Raw genomic sequence first — 17401 nt, 5'->3', positions numbered from 1 at the left:
TGTTGCAGCTTTCACAGCAGGGGCCCCCAAATTTTGCGTCAAACGACCCCCGGTGCCATTGTTGTTCTGCTCATCGTGTGGTGCTGCTACCGCAAACGAGGTTCGGTTTTGCGCGATTTCACCAGACCATGCGATATTTTGAGCATATTTCAGATTGGAACACCAACGACATCATCCGCGCTAGCAGTACCATCGTGAACCACATCGCCGTAGACTGTAATTGGTATGGTAACTTCGAAGGTGTCGCAGTCCAAACTCTCGACTGCGACTTCGAGCACGCCACGCTCATCGCTAGCAACCTCTTCAAGTAATACTGGTCTGACAGTCGCACCATGCAACTGCTCGTCTTCGTCATCTGGCTTGGTGACGTCTTGCCCGGCGTCCTTCACGGTACCAAATTCGAGCTTGATGTACCACTCCAGACTAACACCGCTCGTGATGAAGCTTGGACTTACGAGCACTGGTATGGTAGGAGCGAACACTGCTCGCTGCACAAAGAGCACATTGTCCGCGCGACTGGCATAGATTTTGCGCGTCACTCGTGCTATTGTCGCTGATGACCTTACAGCCAAGCTCGGCACAACTTTCTCGCAGGTCTCGAGCGTTGCTCGAAGACTCGAGCAAACAACGTCGCTGTTGAAGAAATCGACAACGAGGGTAACGGTTTCGCCTAAACGATGAAGAGGCCTGTCAATCGTGACCACGGCAATTCGCCGTCCCCCACTCGCGATTTCAAATCTATTCGGGCTAGTCGAAGAATCGGATGATGCGCCCAACTGGTTGCTCATCATAATGGCATGGTTGATGGTTTTGAGAGCTTGGCTCTGGCTTGAACCAACAGGTCCGCCTTGAGGTTTGAAGGACTCCATCATAATGCTACTGCTCGATTGACGTCGACGATGGCGATCGAGGAGCCTGTCCACGAATTCAAGAAACTTGGTGTTCGAGGTTTCGAGGTCATTTGCTGTAAGCTCTTTCGCAGTGTAGTCCTCTTCTGGATTGTCAAGCTGACGAGTCTTGGCAAGATCTTTCAGGATGACATGTGGTTGCATCAGGTCGTGACCAAGTATCTCGCCATCCGTATTGACAGCGGGAAACACACGGAAAGGTACGTTTATCTGCCGCATATCTGACACTTGCTGCTGTGCACCAGGCGCGCCTTGGATACCAATTGTAAGGTTGTAAACTACCTTAATCGCCTTGCCTCTATGACTTGCTGGAAGACCTCTAGGCAGTCTGAAGCTGAAAGAAAAGCTCTTCTCGTCGCCCGGCTCCAGGTGAACGTCCACGAACAGGAGTGATTGAGGGGTTGATAGAAGAGGTACAGCTCGGGAATTTGTGACTGCCTTCATCTCTTTGACGCCAGAGCTCTCACCACCCATAATGCTCTCGAGAGATTCGCCAATGCTAGCAAAGTTGAAGCCCCCAAACAGACCACTGCTCGGTCTAGCCTTTTTCTTGACCCCGACAACACCTCCTCCTGACTGGCCACCCAGGAAACCTTTCTTCTTGACCTCTTCAAACGGCGTCTGGTCGACTAGTGACGCATCAAGAGTAAATGTAGCGCTGACCTGAGCATAACCCATAAGCAGTGTCGTGGCTTGGGGTTTACGTGGAGGCGCTGGGCCCATTTTGTAGTGCTGCCGAATGAGCTCACTAGGTATCCGCGATCGTCCAGGCTGTCGTTCGGACGCCATAGACATTTGTTCCGACGGAAGTGTTTCGCCCGAGTGGTTGCTATGGGAGTAGATTTCCATGCTTGTCCTTGGGTCGGTCGCTCGGCTGGCGATTGAGGCATCTCGACGATGCTGTATCCTGGGCATCGCAGAGGGCGGTGCCGCGTGAATACGCTCGGGTTGAGGACTCGGACGATCTGCTGGAAATCTGAAATCTGGAGTTGTCTCGCGCTCGGCATCAGAGGGTGAATGGGATGCGGACAATGGGCTCCTTCGGCCAGCTGCTCGGCTCGTTCGAAAATCTGTTGACAATTGACGCTCGGGTTGACTTGGCCTTCGAGAGACATCTGCAATGCTGTGAGTTCAAGGCCAAAGAAGACGATAGGTTTACATACCAGGTACAGTCATGGTCGAGGATCTTCTGTGCCCAACCGGCCTCGATTGCCCTCGACCGTTTCCGGAATCCTGAGGCAAAGAAGGCAGAATGGGTGATGTCATTGAGATGATTGATACAGACCTTTGATGCTTATGTGCAGGTTTCTGAGCATGTCCTGATGGGTCATTGGATGGTGAAGGTCCTCGCAGCATAGGCGTCGTGGGTGTACTCATGGAGTAGGAGCCCTGTTGTCGAGCTTGAGGTCTCTCATTGCGACCAACGCTTGGTGACCTGGCATTCTGAATTTGAGCTTGAGGTGGCAATCGAGCATTTGCTGCAGCTGCTAGCTGATTTATGCTGTTACGTGTAATATGCCTGAATGGTCCAGCAGCGGGCGTGGGAGGCTCAGTGTGCTCAGCTACATTTTTGAAAGTGATGACACAGTTGAGCTCTTCCCCAGCAAAGACGCATTGCTCTTTGAACCGGACGAATACCTGAACGTCAGAATGGTGAGAAGGCATTCCAGACGCGCGTGACACTTGTATCCGCGGCGCGTGCCATTTGGATGTCAATTTGTCTTCGTGCAGGTTGATGGGTTTTGCAAACCGCGGCAAATATCAGCAACGCATTGTGTCTCTAAATGTGTTTTGCACCTGGTCTCGATGGATGGCAAGCGTGACGAGAAGATTGAAGCGTCAACAGGAGGCAGGCACTGCCAGTGCAGGGCAATGAGGGCGGTTGACACGGTCTTATGCATCACCGTATTGTAGCGTCGTTTTATCACTTGTAGACCGCATTATGCACCGTAGCGCACTTGTGCGAGAACCGATCTCGGACACGAAGAAGCGTGTAAGTTCATCGTCGGTAGAGTAACAATCATCGAGCTCAAGGACCATAAATCGTATCATCCATCATGAAGTTGATCGAGTGGAAAGCTACAGTTCGAATCTCGATTGTGTAGCCTAGAATGCGCAAGTATCAAGGCTACAGCATCTGCTGGACGCCGCCAAAGCTCATCAATGTCCGCGTGAAGCGGCTCTGCTTCATGTCATGACACCGCAGTGTCACGTCCTGATCTTCTCACCTTCTTGACCAAACTAACCCCGATTCAAGTACACGAGTGCTTGCATTGATCAAGCATCATGCTCTTCAAGTTCCTCCTTGGCTTCAACCTCGTCATCTTTAGCGTCACCTTCGTCATCGCCCTTGGTGCCCTCCTCAATTCCAAGTTCCTTCGCAGCTTTCTCTTCAGCCTCCTTCTGCTTCTTGGTCTTTCGCGGCTTCTTAGCAGAAGACGACTTCGGGACATCCTCACCATCCGCGGCATCCTTCTTTGGTCGACCTCGCTTCTGGGAGGCGGTGGAAGTTGGAGTCTTGGGTGTCGTTGGGGCGGCGGCGTCCTCGTCGTGATCTCCACCTGTGTCCTCGGCATCAGCGGACTTTGGCGTGATGGGCGGCTCGTGGGCCTTCTCTGGTTCAGGTGTAGTGGCCTTGGTCGTGTCGGCTTTCTCTGACTTGCTCGCCTTCTTCTTGGTGCCGCTGGGAGTAGCCGGAGCCTTAGCGTCAGCCTTGGGTACGACTCGGTTCTTGTCAAGAGTACAGTCTGAGGCGCTCTGGATGATCGCTTCGTACTGGTATTGTCTGGTTGAATCGTTAGCTGACGTCTTAAAGTGTCGACGGAGCGGTCCTCACACATTGGCGCGCTTGTCTCCCCGCTCGACGGCTACAGCCTGCAAGTCTGGTGTGCCATCGTTGCCGATATTCTTGAGGATGCTGATGAGGAACTTTAGCTTCTCTTCCGGAGCGAGCGACGCCATGTTGTGTTATGATCAAGAGAATATGCTTCCATCGTTAGTGGATCTGATGAGTCAGAACGGATCAAGCAATGCAGACATACTCCAGCTGATCGGAAGCTTCTGTGGATGGTCGACCGGAGGAATGGAGCAGATCGAAGAGAAACGTATTGGGAGGTAGAAAGGTAAGAGGGGATGGTTCGGCCTCCAGCAATGTCTTTTGTATCTGATGTGTGGGGTTTTAGGTGGCAAAGTGAGCTTGAAATGAAGTGAAGCGACTTTTGCCTACCAACCTCGAAAAGCTTGGTGCCACCGCCGTAGCAGATCAACGCGACGGCACCTTCACCGACCACTCCCATTTCGAAGGCTACAGCGTAAGGCTGCCGATTGTGTCAAAATTGTTCATTCTGGAACAGGTGCGCTATCGAATACGAGCAAGGCGTCCATTGAAAGACACCAGCTAGACGAAGTCCTTACCAGTCTTCTCGTTGAATTCGCTTCCGACATCTGTGCTCGCTACGCTAGCACCATCACTCCAGACTTTCTCTCCTTTCTCACTAACAACGCCGATCACCTTATTCTCGGTTGGCTTCTCGACCTTCACTTGGCTGTCCTTCACCTTACTTTTGTCGATCTTCTTCCCGTCGGCGCCAACATCAGCCTCAGGTACCCACTGGCTCTTTGGCCCCATTTGCATGGCCTTACCAACCTTGCAGAGTCCTCTTCCGGCAGCTTCAATGACGAATCCAGTGCCTACAAGAACAGCACCTGTAGCTCTAAGGGGTGCTTTGACAAGGCGGATTCGCTTCTTCTCCTTGATTTCCACGCATGGCATTCGTGGCAGTGCTGTTCTCTGTCCGGGCTTGAGGTTCAATACCCAATCCCATGTGTACTGAGATGCTGGGCCTCGCCATTGAAAGTAGAAGTTGGCCTATAAGCTGTCAGTTCTGAAGACGTGCTCCAGCTTCAAGTCGAAGGGTCAGATTAGATACTCACAACACCGGTGCGGTCCGCAACGCTCCAAGTCAGCCTCTTTCCCTCTATGATCTGCGGCTTGGTGAGGACCTGACAGGATTAGTGCTGCTGTACGAAGGTGCGCAATATCTCGTACCAATGCCACAAATTGTACTTTGGCGTCCTTCGGGCGTGACCTGACCTCCTTCACGGAACAGTAGGCATAATCAGGGAAGAGCTTGGAGTCGCAGATCCTCATCTCTTCTTGTGGGATCATGTAGAGGGTTTCGCGCACCGTGAGAACAGTAACTGGGCCTCTGTTCAGCGTTGCGCGACGTCTCAAGATATAAGGTGTACTCACATAGCCATTTCGAGATCTTGGCAGCGATACCAGGAGCAGCAGAGATATTGAGGTGATTAGTCCCGAAGTTGTCAGCCGCTGACACCTTTGATACGTCGTTCATGATGTTGACGGAGGCAAAGTTGGAACCAACGTTGATCGCACGTTCTTTGAGCTGGCTGGAGTTTTTGGTCTTCTGAAGGTTGTCATTATCGCTCCTGGGGTCTGTGATCAGCACTAGTGATGTACATTTCTTCGGAATCTTGAGAGCACAAGCCGCAGGTACTGTTCGGTCAAGGTTTAATTGTAGGACATCTGGAATGAGAGCGGCGAGCTCTTTGGAGTACGTTGTGCCCGGAGTAGGATCACTGATGTATATCCAGGGGGCATTCGGCATGCCTAGGTGGCTCTTCGACTTGTTCTTGTTGGTTCTGGGCATTGTGATGGCAACTTTTTGTGGTTTCCAATGGAGTCTAAATGAGCTTGCCTCTAAACATTGAGGTTGAGTAGGTTTTGCGCGAAGCGTAGGGAGATAAACGTCACTTCTTATTCAACTAATGATAATGTGAGAGTTAGTGATAGCAGATACTTTTGAGCTATGTCAGTTTTGACGACACGCTGAGAGAGAACGAGGCGTACTCCGAAAAGTACGATGTGTTATTGAGAAGTGGCATGGAGGGGTAAGCCTCAGGAACAGGTATTCAGCCTGGTTTGAAACATGCTCTTGTGATCAAAGAATACGAACGCCATGGTCTGTAGCACAACAACTAGGCTGGCAAGGAACGTGGCATTCTTGTGAGGCGGAAACGATGGTTAATCGAATCAAGTTCCTCGGACGGCGAATGAAGGAACGAATCCCTTCAGGTAGGAGGTACATGCTCTTGACCGGCCAGCGATATCCTGCGCCATTGTCTTGATTGGGCCAAGAGCATGGATGGCTCGGTTGTGCAAGGAGAAGCAAGTTGACTTGAGAGAGTTATGTCTCCACTCCACATAATTGGGCTATTCCTGATCAGTCAAACTCGTGTGATATCCGTGTAGAAGAGCTTTGGGCCGCGGCCATGCGCTCATGTCAACCTAACTTATGCGCACCATTCATATGCAGAGAACTTCACATTCGCTAGCGTACGCCCGACAGCAGGTTAGTGCAGTAATTAGGTAGATTTATGCCACAACGCTCAAGCCCAAGCGCTTTTTGGACCGAACACCACGCTCCTATCCAAACGGACAAAGATAATATCTGACAGCGAACTTTGATGCCTCGGTCTCCAGCCATCGGTATCCTGCACCCACAAATGCCACCAAGATCCGGCAAAGTGCTACCAAGCATATTTCATCTTCATCAGCCTTATTCATCCTCCTCGTTGAGATGGTCGCCATTCTCGCGGCTGCCCAATCGACTTGTCGCTCGAGTTTCGTGAATTCGTGCCATGGCTCGATGGGTCTTCGCAAGCCTCATATAATCTCCAGTCTTTTCATATTCTTCGGCGAGCTGCTTGTACATCTGGAGCGCTTGGTCACCATAGACCTTGCCTTCAAGCCGGCTGATACTTCTTTCAGGCAGCTCAACGCTTGCATTCCTCCTAGTACCCATGCTTTTGTGATACTCTTGCTCATCGTCGATATCCTCACTGTTGCCGCTCAGCAGATCGATCAGTTCCTCTATCGTAGAGACGAGGTCTTCCAACGTTGTCCAGAGCGCATCACCAGGCTGATTGGCGATGGTATTGAATGACTCCAGCAGTTCTCCTACGAACAACTTTCGTGCCACTATTTCATTGCCACTGAGTGACGTGATAGAAGCTGCACGACCTTGTAGTATAGCGTTCAAAGCGCCGATAACTTCCGTTTCAATTGGTGTCAAGTCCTCGCTGAGCGCCCATTCACTGATGATCATGGTCTGCAAAATCTCAACACCGACTTTGCGAAGGCCTTCATGCATGCTCAGGCACAGTTGTATTACGGGACCAACCAAGCTTGGCACATACTGAACCTGGTAACCGCCTAGCTTCGTAATGTTATACCTTCTCTTATCATCCTCAGTTGCTTCCCATCCTAGCATGCTCCAACTGTCCCGAAGTAGGTCAGCTCCTGCCTGCCTCACGTCGCCCGATATCTTCCACACTGCGCGTCGTTTCTGTTCCGAAAACGATTCGAGGGTGAGGGCCGGGGACGATACAAGGGACAATGTCGTGTCGAAGTAGGCTTTCCACAACTCTAAGTTGAAGCTATCGGCATCTTCTGGATCAGGTATATAATGCTCTTCCAATTGTTGGCCCACATAAGCCAGGATCTTCAGTGCTGCTGTATGATGCGAGATATGCAAGCTGAGCCATGAAGATGGATTTGTAAAATCTGAAAGCACCGACCGGACAAGTTCAAGCGCTTGAGAGACGTGTTGTGTGCGCTTATCAATAGTTAGTTTTCGCTTTGGCATGGGCTGGATCTTCATGATTTCAGACACCAATGCCGATAGTTCAAGCAATGCTTCGTCAAAGTGATCCGAGGAGTCCGTCACTGTCGCCGTGAACGGATAAGCTGTAGGGAATAGCAAAGATAGTGTCCAATGCTTATTTTGTGGTTGGTCGATTAGAGTCGAGTATGTGCTAAAGATTGCTGGTAGAAAGCCATGTAGGGCAGGAGCTGGCCGGGTTAGTAAGGAAGCCACGATCGAGGAACATAACCTGATCTGGTCCCGCCAGTTCTCTGTCAGGTCATTCTCATTAGGCCAATGCAATTCAAGCCATCTGAGACAGTTCTCTATCAAGATATTCCAGTCTTGGTCGTCTTCCCATAATATGTCGATTCTGGTGTAATTGAGGATCAAGACCAAGCGGTAAAGTGACAACTTGCCCGTTGCTTCGTCACAAGCATCGACGATGTCGATTGCAAAGTTAATGACGTCGTCTTTCGAGTACACAGTGAGCAGCTCTGGAAGCCACGAGTGGAAGTTCTGTGTGAGGAGTGTCTTGCTGCCAACGAGTGCTGCGGTCTCACTTCGCATCATCATTTGTAGACCGAAGAACACTGCTTTCATATCCTCTTGAAAGCTGTCATGTTTGCTTTGGGCCTCACCATTTTGTCCGGGCTTGTTGTGGGAATAGGTCGCCATAAGTAGACGCATGAACTGCTTGCCTACCTTGAACAGCGCTCGAAGATCTCGTGCGCTTTGAGGGTCAGACACGCTCTGCATCAGTCGAGTGAAGCTGCGAACCAGTGACGGAGCAACCAGGGGAGCTTTGAACCTTTCATCAGCGTATCTCTCGACGAGGGGTCCGAGATTGAACCGGCGATCGTGCACGATTCCTAGAACGAATACAATGTCATTAAAGATGAGGTCCTCGAACTTGTGGGTGCCAGCCTTATATTCGAGAGCCGCGAACAGCGCGTCGAGCACTTCGTCGAGCTGTTTGACAATCTCGATTTCGGGGACAAATACAAGCTTCTGCAGCGTGTCCATAAGACTTGCGGACGAGAGAGCTCGCCAGTTGAATAGACCCGCAAGCGTTCGATTTTGTGAGAATTCAGTGCTGACCAGCTGTGTTTTGACCTCGAGAGACGCGATCGGAACATCTTTCTCTTTGATGGTAGTTTGGTCCCACCCGAGATTCAGGTACAAGGGTTTTCCGGTATCTGAGAAAGTCGAAGTTGACTTGTCATAAGCGTGTAAGATCAGCGAGTGCTGACCGTCTCCTCTGAAGGCATGTTTGTCCCATAGAGGCATCCATGCTAGCGCAAATGGGAAACCGGGCGAGTCTGCTACACTCAGCACGATGTGAGCATCTGCTACCTTCTCGAGCGGTAGGCGAATACAGATCGTCTGATCCCACATGCTGTCCAGATCTACAGCATGAGTTCGCAGCGCTGTTACCGCAGGCCCATTTGCGGAGGCGTAGATACATCGTTCCAAACGATTGCCCGCCGAGTCGCGGAGCTCCATAGTAGTCTGGAGATTTAGCATTGGTGCCGCCTTCACAGGCACTGCACCGAATTGCGGATGCGAATATGCTCCATTCTGTTTTATTCTGGCTTTGGATAGTGTGAAATAGATATCGGATCGTCTCTTCGTAGGCGCTTCCGAAAAGCCTATTCTTTGGCACTTTGCGATCATGTGCATGGAGGTAGGGTTCATCCTGATCAGCGTCTCGGCGTCCGGGGCAAAGAAGGGTCTGATCTCAATTGGTATCGCGGATAACGTTTTGCACCTTACAAAATGTAGGTTGCGAACTTGAAGGAGCTCTGGTAGGAGGCCTGGCCATGCGATCTCTTCTTCCTCGTTGTCACCAGTTGCCGCGGTCCAGAATTCGAGCTCAAAGACTTCTTCCTGTCCAGACTTGATTGTCATAGCGATGTCGTAGACGGCGTGTCCAATAGTCCTGGGTACTGGAGCACCAGGTGGCTTCTTCTTGGCTTCAGTACTCTCTGGCCGATTTACATCAGGCGAGGCTTCTTGCTTCCGTACGATTGTTCGGCCGCTCTCCGTGAGCTCAGGCTTCTCTTTGTTTCGCTTCGAGCCAAAGACCATGTTTGACTTCCTCCGATTGATTATAGATTCTCTGGTCTTGTTGAACGTGCCGTTTCGAGACGGTGGTCTCTCCGCCACAGACGTGGGCGCCATGCGAGGCGGCTCTGAGACTGATGCGCGGGCCACCAAGAACAGCCGCCCTTGGGAGCTGATGTCCCTGGAGCTCAAGTCGGCAAACAGCGCCTTCGAGTTCTGGGCCGCTGAAGCGGTGAAGGTCTCAGAGAGCTGCGATATTGTGCCGTCAACAGCTTTTTCGTAAAGCGCAAAGCTGAGATTCACATTTTCAGCGTCAGGGCTCTGTGTCGAATTGACTGCCAGCATGCAGTGATGTAACCGCGCTGCCTCTTGCTTCGCGACTGGCGGATCCTCCAACACACTCATTACGGACTGAAGTTTCGTCATCTCGACCGTGGAATCGTTCGCTGTCAGGAGTCTGCCCTTCTGCCCTGGATCTCTCACGATTACTTCAGCTCCAACGAGCTTGTTTCCGCGGACCAGACCCCATACAGCTTCAGTTCGGACACTAACCCTTTCTTGAGCGGTCAAAACATCGTTCAAGAGCTGCCGCCTCGCGTAATCGAGTTGCGTGACTATTTCCGAGACACGATCCAAGCGGTCATAGTCTTGCCTGAGCACAAGGTTGGGCAAGTATGATACATACCACTCTCTCAGGCAAGATGAAATCTCGTCGACAAGTGGTTCCGATGCGGAAGTCGGTGATTCGTCGCCAATTTTGAGCATCGGCACCGGGGCTTGAGGCTTATTCGAGCCCTGCGCAAGAGGCTGAAACTTCTGCTCCCCATTATGGCCAAGTTGTTCTCTGATGTCGATACAGCAGCGCGGGAAGATGCCAGAAAAGACGCGCGCGTCTGACGCGCCTCGGCTTCCAGGTGTCAGCGTCGACAGAAGGGACGGTTGCTGCACGAGATACCCTCGACACCATGCACCATCCTTTCCACCTTGCTCGATAACATAAAGTTGGTCCCCAATTTGCAGTGGAAGTTCAGCCGGCGACGTTGATGGTTGAAAAGGATAGATGGCAATGGCGTAGGACAATGGTATTGGCCGCCAGGGCATTTCTTCACCGTGCAGCGGCGCCACCGTTGAGGAATGCCAAAATGATCTGCAATTGGCCTTTTAGCAATAGCATCAGGGGTCCTTCCGTAATGTTATCATCGATGGCGCATGGTCCGGGGATTTGTGCAATCGCGTTGGTTCGGGCACTGTAATTCGAAATTATTGTCGCGACCGTGCTACAGTCCAGTTGGTAATACGCGCGGCACGCGATGTCCAATAATATAGCAATTAGGAGGGTCGTGGAGAGATATTGTGTCGTTGCGCCTATGCTCGGGAACACTACGAGCGAAAGCTTCACAAAGGTGCACTCAGTACTGCGTTTAGCCAAGCCTCATGCCGACTGTCAGTTTGCTACGGAGTATGTAGGTAATTTCAGGTGAACCGTGGTAGCTCGATCTATTGCTACCAATCAACGATAATAATTGGGCAGCAGTCTCGCTGGTTCAGGATCGAGTCTCTCCAAACTCAACATCGTCCTTTTCGCTGCCACTTTTGGCCTGGCGATCATCACTTTCGCATAAACTAACTAGCCTTGCCGCATTTCTTCCATTACAAGGTTAGTCAAGCCGAAACTTAGGGAAATTACTCTTCTCGCTCCTGTGTACCTTAACAGAACTCTCTTGCCATACAACCTTGGCGCCACCAAAGCATCGATCGCTGTGATTGCTGCGAGGGTCGACTGGCAACCATGGCCACTATCAATGTGCTGTTGACAACCTGCGCTGGGTTGGACTTGCCCCCAACTGTGTGCTTGCCAATGCCCAAGGATGTTTCTGTTGCGCATCTGTTCAGCCAGGTAGGGTGTCTACTGCCTGCGCAAGTAAGGCAGCATGCCAATCTGGTCGCAACCAATGGACGAAAGCTACTCCCGAGCTCGCACACTATTGCGAGTCTCGTCGGATCTTGTTGTGACAGATATGAATCTCCTTTCTTCCTATCACTGAGGCTGTATGCGCCCTTACGTGGTGGAAAAGGCGGCTTCGGCTCACAGCTACGTGCAGCTGGTGGTCGCATGTCCTCGCGCAAGAAAAAACAGAATGCAGAACTAGCTACTGGCAGTGCCCGAAACCTCGATGGTCGACGATTGCGAACTATTACTGAGGCCAAGAATTTGGCGACCTATCTAGCCACCAAACCAGACATGGATCGAAAAGAGAAGGAAGAAAGACGAAAGAGATGGGAAGCTGTTGTTGACCTTGCGGAGCAGAGAGAAGCTGATATGAGGGCTGGTAAGACGGTTGATGGTCGCAGAAAAGGTCTGAGCAGTGAGTGGCTGGAGGAGAAAGAGGAGATGGGCGAGAACGTCAAGAATGCAGTCAAGCTGGCCATGGCTGCAAATGACCAGGAGGCTGAAAAGCTGGCGAGCACTGGGAGTGCCGCTTCTGCGCAAGAAAGTGCTGACGAGGACAGTGATGCAGACGACGCCATGGAACTTGACGAGACTGATATGAGCCGGTTGAAGAGAGAAGCAGAAGCAGGTGACGTTGATGCAATCTGGGTCCTACAGAATAAGCTCAAGATACCGAGTGAGCTACTGCCAAAGCAAAAGAGCAAACCACCCCGTTTCGCTGGCTTCGATGACGATCTATCGGACAGTGACTCAAACGAGGACAACAGCACTTTGTCGAGAAACAGCTGAGGACTTGATGCGGCAAATGCAGCATATGCATATGCTGTACAGCCTAATTCCAGCTAACCATTTGGGACACTCATGATAAGCCTCGACAAAAGCTACGACGCCGTCTTCAATGCCAACGTGAAAATTAGGATGGTTCAGCACTCAACTGTATCAGGTTCTACCTGCCTCGTTGCGCAGATGATGCGTTCAACAGGTCCTTCTCGCAGCACGAACAAGCAATATACGGGCTGTAGCAGCAGGGTGAAGCAGAAGTGCCACAGGACCCCAGTGGCCGGCATGCCCAGTCGATCAAAACTACGTCGAGCGTGCGTCCAAATTCATGTGATATATGGGCATCGAGCCGCAATTGAAGGCACGAGCACTCAAATATACCCGAGTCCCTGTCACGTGCCTGCTTACATAGAGGATGATGTCTATTGTAGCCGATCACGGTACTGATAAGCGGATATCAGCGTGCGGACTTGGCGTTGTGACTGCTAATGAAAGCATAACCTATCTCGAGATCGCGAGGTCAAATGTGCTGGACATAAGGATATCCTATGGCGTTGAAATACCTCTTACCGGTGTAACAGATTCCTGGTCACAGTCTCCAAGCTGAAGCACACTCTCAGAGCGCAAGAAGTATCATGTGTCTATGAGGTCCTTCCCTTCCTTGCTTGACAGCCTCTTACCATTTTCTACAACGCACACCCATCGAATTTCTTGAAAAGTGCACTCGGGGCCAAAATGGCGATGATGGACTCGTCGCTGTCGCTGACCTACTTACCTCCCATGTTTGCTCTGCTCATCACAGCATACATAGGATATCACTTTTTGATCTATCCTTTTCTGATATCACCACTTCGACATGTACCACGGGCACATTGGAGTGTGCCAGTACCATATGTTGGCTCGTGCTGGATACTCTACCAAAGATACCAATCCCGCAACAATGCCGTCACACACGAAGCCCACCTCAAACACGGTCCCATCGTTCGCCTCGGCGACAACGAAATTAGCGTCAACTGCTATGAAGGTGGCATCAAGTCAATATATGCCGGTGGATGGCTCAAGCACGAGTGGTACCCACGGCAGTTCGCGAACTTCGGAGTGATGAATATGTTCTCCACTGTAGGGCACAATCCTCATGCTCAGAAGAAGCGGATCATGGCGAACATATACTCCAAGTCCTTCCTCCAGTCATCACCTCAAGTACAAGCGAATTCTCAAAGACTACTGAAAGATCGTTTCTTACCACTCATCGAAGCACTGGCGAATTCGGGAGAAGAAGCCGATATTCACGAGATCAATAATGCTTTCACCATGGACTTCATGACAGCTTACCAATTTGGCATATCGCAGAGCACGAACTTCACCCAGAATGCTGAAGTTCGGAAGAAATACCTACATCTCTATCATTCAAGACGCGACTGGCAATTCATATCGTCCGAGATCCCTCCTTTTTTCCGAAAAATGCTACAGCGACTCGGTGTGTCACTCTACCCAGCATTCATCCACAAAGCCAACGAGTGGCTAGAGGACTGGTCAAAAAGCATGTGTGACGCTGCAGACCAATACCTGCGCTCCCTCGAGGGTTCTTCCACCAATGCCGGAGATGAGCCACTAGTCTTCAAACAATTCAAGACTGGCCTCCTCTCGCTTCGACAGAAAGACCCCACGGCAGGTCTAGAGGTGCACCCCCATCTCGACGAAGGCATGAACTTCACACGTGGCCTTACAAGCAGCAACAAGATCATTCCAGACGAGCACACAACCCTCCTAGAAGTCTACTCCGACATGGTCGACCAGCTAGCAGCCGGTCACGAAACAAGCGGCCTAGCACTAACCTACCTCTACTACGAGCTCGCAAAGCACCCAGAAATACAAGACAGACTCCACGCAGGACTCACCTCTCTCTCCCCACAAATTACCTGGCCTCCGTCCGACGCCTCCGCATCCCTCAACCTCCCCAGCACCAAATCCATCGACTCCCTCCCCTACCTCCACGCCACAATAATGGAGACCCTCCGCCTCCACGCCCCCATACCCGGAATGCAACCGCGCATCACCCCCTCCACACCAGGCGGCGTATCCCTCGGGCCCCCAGGCACAAAACACCACTACACTGGCCTCCCAGCCAACATCCGCGTCTCCGCAATGGCATACACCCTCCACAAGATCCCCGAGGTCTTCCCCGACCCTGAATCCTTCAACCCTGACCGCTGGCTCAACTCCTCAGAAGAACACCTCACGGAGATGAATCGCCATTTCTGGGCGTTCGGTAGCGGGGGCAGGATGTGTATCGGGCGACACTTGGCGATGCAGGAGATCAAGCTTATTGTCGCGGCTGTCTTTACGAATTATAGGGTTGAGATTGCGGAGGGTGGGGATGTGGGCATTGAGGAGGTGGATGCTTATACTACGAGGCCGAGGAGTGGGAAGTTGGTTGTCAGGATGATGAGAAGGTGAGCGTGTTAGTTGGGGGAGGACTGTACGGGGAGCATAGCTGTGCCAGCAACGAGTTGAGTGCGAAGTTGGTACTCTGAGTATATCACATTCTCACTGCAATATGATTGAGCAAGACCGCAGTTGTGCAGTCTCGCACATAGATGACATGCCGAAGCAATGCGCGTGATCTCTTGTTGGTTTAGATGACACGAAGAATGAGGCAGTGACATGACAAAGTCCGTTCAATCTAAAATCTTATCCACATTCTGCAAATCCATGCTTTTGAAATTCATACATACGCACAGCAAGCTCTGCAAATGTCCTCGATACTAGAAGTAATTCAACCAAGCCGCGTCCATGAAAATCATGCATGCAAAGTCGTAAAGACTTTATCAAGAATTCTGTTGAGTACCTAAGTGAGGCTTGCGATTGTGTACTGCTGATGCTTCGAAAAGCGATCGCCCCGGCGGACGCCACCCGAGATGCCGCGAAATCCTTCCTCCAGGCAACGCCATGGCTAAGCCAAGCCTCGTGGGAGCTCACCAATAATACGATCCTGTGTCTGTGCTTGACAGCCATGATCGGGTTGCTATGCTGAGTGGCTGGCTGAGATCATGAAGACATCAAGTTGCAACGTCATGCTGCATACAGGCACAAGCAGATAGCGTGGCTCAGAGCGTCGCTCAAGAATGAGAATTGAAGTATTATATACAAGAACGTCGCTTCGAAGCAACGAAAGCGGCTGGAAAGAAAATGGCATGGCTTGCTGGGTTTGGAGACAATTGTCTTGATATCATGAGGCACCTGGCTCGTCCGCAGACAGGATCTTATGAGTTCGTGTTGATTCTGTCGTATCGCTCTCTATGTACAATGGAGCGCAGGCTATCCTCGATAACGTACAACACCCCTTTGTCGACACTTCTGGTACATATTGTTCACTGATCGAATATATGCTGATGCACCTGGTGGTAGATTACCAGCATATCCAGAGATGTAAGATTTGTCCCAGATGCACCGAAGATCCCTCGTAAATTTCCTCCTTTCCAGTGTCATGCAAAATACTGTAACCAACACTGAACAGACGAAATGTATAGACGCCGAGCTTACTATGCGCAAGAAAACTAGAATAATTAGGCACTGCTTAGTCTGACACGACGAATGTGGCTGTTCCTGAGTTGACGGATACCTGGCAAAGAATTAGCAGGAGCATTGAAGCGAAGAGAAGGCATGAACGTACCGTGCAACCATCAGCGTTGCAACCTGCTGCACCACAGTACTGGCCATTCTTGTAGATGCACTTGTCGGACACATCTCCTTGAATTTCCACAGTACCTTCGTACAGGCTCGAAGTGGTTGGCTTGTTCTGGAAGATCGAAAGCCATGTCTTGCCATCCTTGTGGCCGACACCAAAGTTGATAGGTGCCCAGTTGCCCATATTCGAGCCAGCTGTGCCCCATTGGCAGGCCTGCTCAGCGTTCTTGCCGATCGGGTTGAGGTAGTACTGAGCAGAGGTGGGCTTTCCTTGCCATGTGTAGTAAGAAGATGCGTCAGGGTTGGTGAGTTCATTGGTCTCGCCGGATTGGAGTTCGACTGGCACAACCTCCGATTCAGTACCTGGGTAATCAGTCCGGCAGATGGCTACGACACCGCTGGCCGAGTTCTTGGCTTCAACACCACCCTTTCCTTTCATGCACAGGCTCTTAGACAAGTCAGGGTTTGTCAGATGTAGCTTGCCACCCTTGCACTGGATACCACCAACAGATTGACCTGTAGCACCTTGTGTAGTAGGCCATTGTGCCTTCTGATACCCTGGTGGACAGGCGTATGAGCACATCATTCCTTCTGTGCAAGTATCACCAGAGATACCAGTGACGATATCTGTGATGGCGCTGGCACCGAATGTGACATGTTGAAGACCTGACCAACCTCCCATACCGAGATAGTTCAGTGACAGAGCACCGTACTCAGACGGGAAAGTTGAGCAGTCGAGTTCGCCGTCTGGGAAGGGGCTGTCTACACCCTGGCCACCCAAACCTGAGCCGTTCCATGCAGCCCATGAGCTAGATGCAGCGGGTGCCTGGCTAGTGGACGAAGGAGCCTCAGAGGTTGCGGAGGACGATTTCTGGTAGAAAGCGGCAGCAGATTGGACGATCTCAGAGGTGGAAGCTGAGGCGCTGCTTGTGGTTGGTGCAGCAGATGAGGGGGAAGCGGAGACAGAGGTCGAGCAAAGGCCTGCTGGCGCACCATCGGCCCACTTCAGCTTGTTGTCGGCAACACCATCGCAGACCTCATCGACCGAGATGGTCTGTCCATCGAGCACGAAAGCGTAGGCAGTAGGGCCGGAAACCCAAGTTGTCTCCGTCTGTGTTCGCTTGTTCATCTCGTGCAGGCGGGCATGTTGATGCTTGTGGGGCTGGGCCAGAGCGACACTGGCCGTTGTAGCCGCCGTTACGGCGAGTATTGATGCTTTCATTTTGATTCTTTATTCACTTCCCAGAGTATGTAGAAAGGGTGGTCCCGGAAGACGGGGTTCAACTCGGCAAATATCGTAACGTGGTCGTTTGATCTGTGTGCTCATAAAACGTTAGAAGTGA

The 17401-nt window shown here is 51.4% G+C and overlaps 7 protein-coding genes across 7 annotated transcripts; 2 read left to right on the top strand and 5 right to left on the bottom strand.

Annotated features, from left to right (window-relative positions):
* Positions 1-149: 149 nt before the first annotated feature.
* RGP1 (Golgi membrane exchange factor (Ric1p-Rgp1p) subunit) lies at positions 150-2573 on the bottom strand (the record flags this gene model as incomplete). Its single annotated transcript, XM_064871841.1, has 2 exons — positions 150-2023; positions 2072-2573. 2 exons carry the CDS (start codon positions 2571-2573, stop codon positions 150-152), a joined length of 2376 nt encoding a protein of 791 aa, XP_064732221.1.
* Positions 2574-3185: 612 nt separating this feature from the next.
* Positions 3186-3869, bottom strand: PMZ80_003411 (uncharacterized protein; the record flags this gene model as incomplete). Its single annotated transcript, XM_064871840.1, has 2 exons — positions 3186-3693; positions 3745-3869. 2 exons carry the CDS (start codon positions 3867-3869, stop codon positions 3186-3188), a joined length of 633 nt encoding a protein of 210 aa, XP_064732220.1.
* Positions 3870-4305: 436 nt separating this feature from the next.
* PMZ80_003410 (uncharacterized protein) lies at positions 4306-5578 on the bottom strand (the record flags this gene model as incomplete). The annotated part of the gene is made up of 4 exons (XM_064871839.1): positions 4306-4776; positions 4842-4910; positions 4957-5108; positions 5161-5578. The coding sequence occupies 4 exons, from the start codon at positions 5576-5578 to the stop codon at positions 4306-4308; spliced, it is 1110 nt and encodes a 369-aa protein (XP_064732219.1).
* Positions 5579-6487: 909 nt separating this feature from the next.
* On the bottom strand, positions 6488-10741 carry DCK1 (Deoxycytidine kinase 1; the record flags this gene model as incomplete). The annotated part of the gene is made up of 1 exon (XM_064871838.1): positions 6488-10741. One exon carries the CDS (start codon positions 10739-10741, stop codon positions 6488-6490), a length of 4254 nt encoding a protein of 1417 aa, XP_064732218.1.
* Positions 10742-11429: 688 nt separating this feature from the next.
* Positions 11430-12380, top strand: PMZ80_003408 (uncharacterized protein; the record flags this gene model as incomplete). The annotated part of the gene is made up of 1 exon (XM_064871837.1): positions 11430-12380. The coding sequence occupies one exon, from the start codon at positions 11430-11432 to the stop codon at positions 12378-12380; it is 951 nt and encodes a 316-aa protein (XP_064732217.1).
* A 726-nt stretch (positions 12381-13106) lies between these two features.
* Positions 13107-14828, top strand: PMZ80_003407 (uncharacterized protein; the record flags this gene model as incomplete). The annotated part of the gene is made up of 1 exon (XM_064871836.1): positions 13107-14828. One exon carries the CDS (start codon positions 13107-13109, stop codon positions 14826-14828), a length of 1722 nt encoding a protein of 573 aa, XP_064732216.1.
* Positions 14829-15948: 1120 nt separating this feature from the next.
* Positions 15949-17280, bottom strand: SUN4 (Sperm-associated antigen 4 protein; the record flags this gene model as incomplete). Its single annotated transcript, XM_064871835.1, has 2 exons — positions 15949-15993; positions 16045-17280. The coding sequence occupies 2 exons, from the start codon at positions 17278-17280 to the stop codon at positions 15949-15951; spliced, it is 1281 nt and encodes a 426-aa protein (XP_064732215.1).
* Between the last annotated feature and the right edge of the window lie 121 nt (positions 17281-17401).

This window comes from Knufia obscura (genome assembly GCF_036327395.1).
Source record: "Knufia obscura strain CCFEE 5817 isolate CBS 148926 chromosome Unknown scaffold_3, whole genome shotgun sequence".
NCBI lineage: Eukaryota > Fungi > Ascomycota > Eurotiomycetes > Chaetothyriales > Trichomeriaceae > Knufia > Knufia obscura.
Note: the sequence above shows the minus strand (reverse complement) of the source record. Positions and strands in the feature narration are given on the sequence as shown.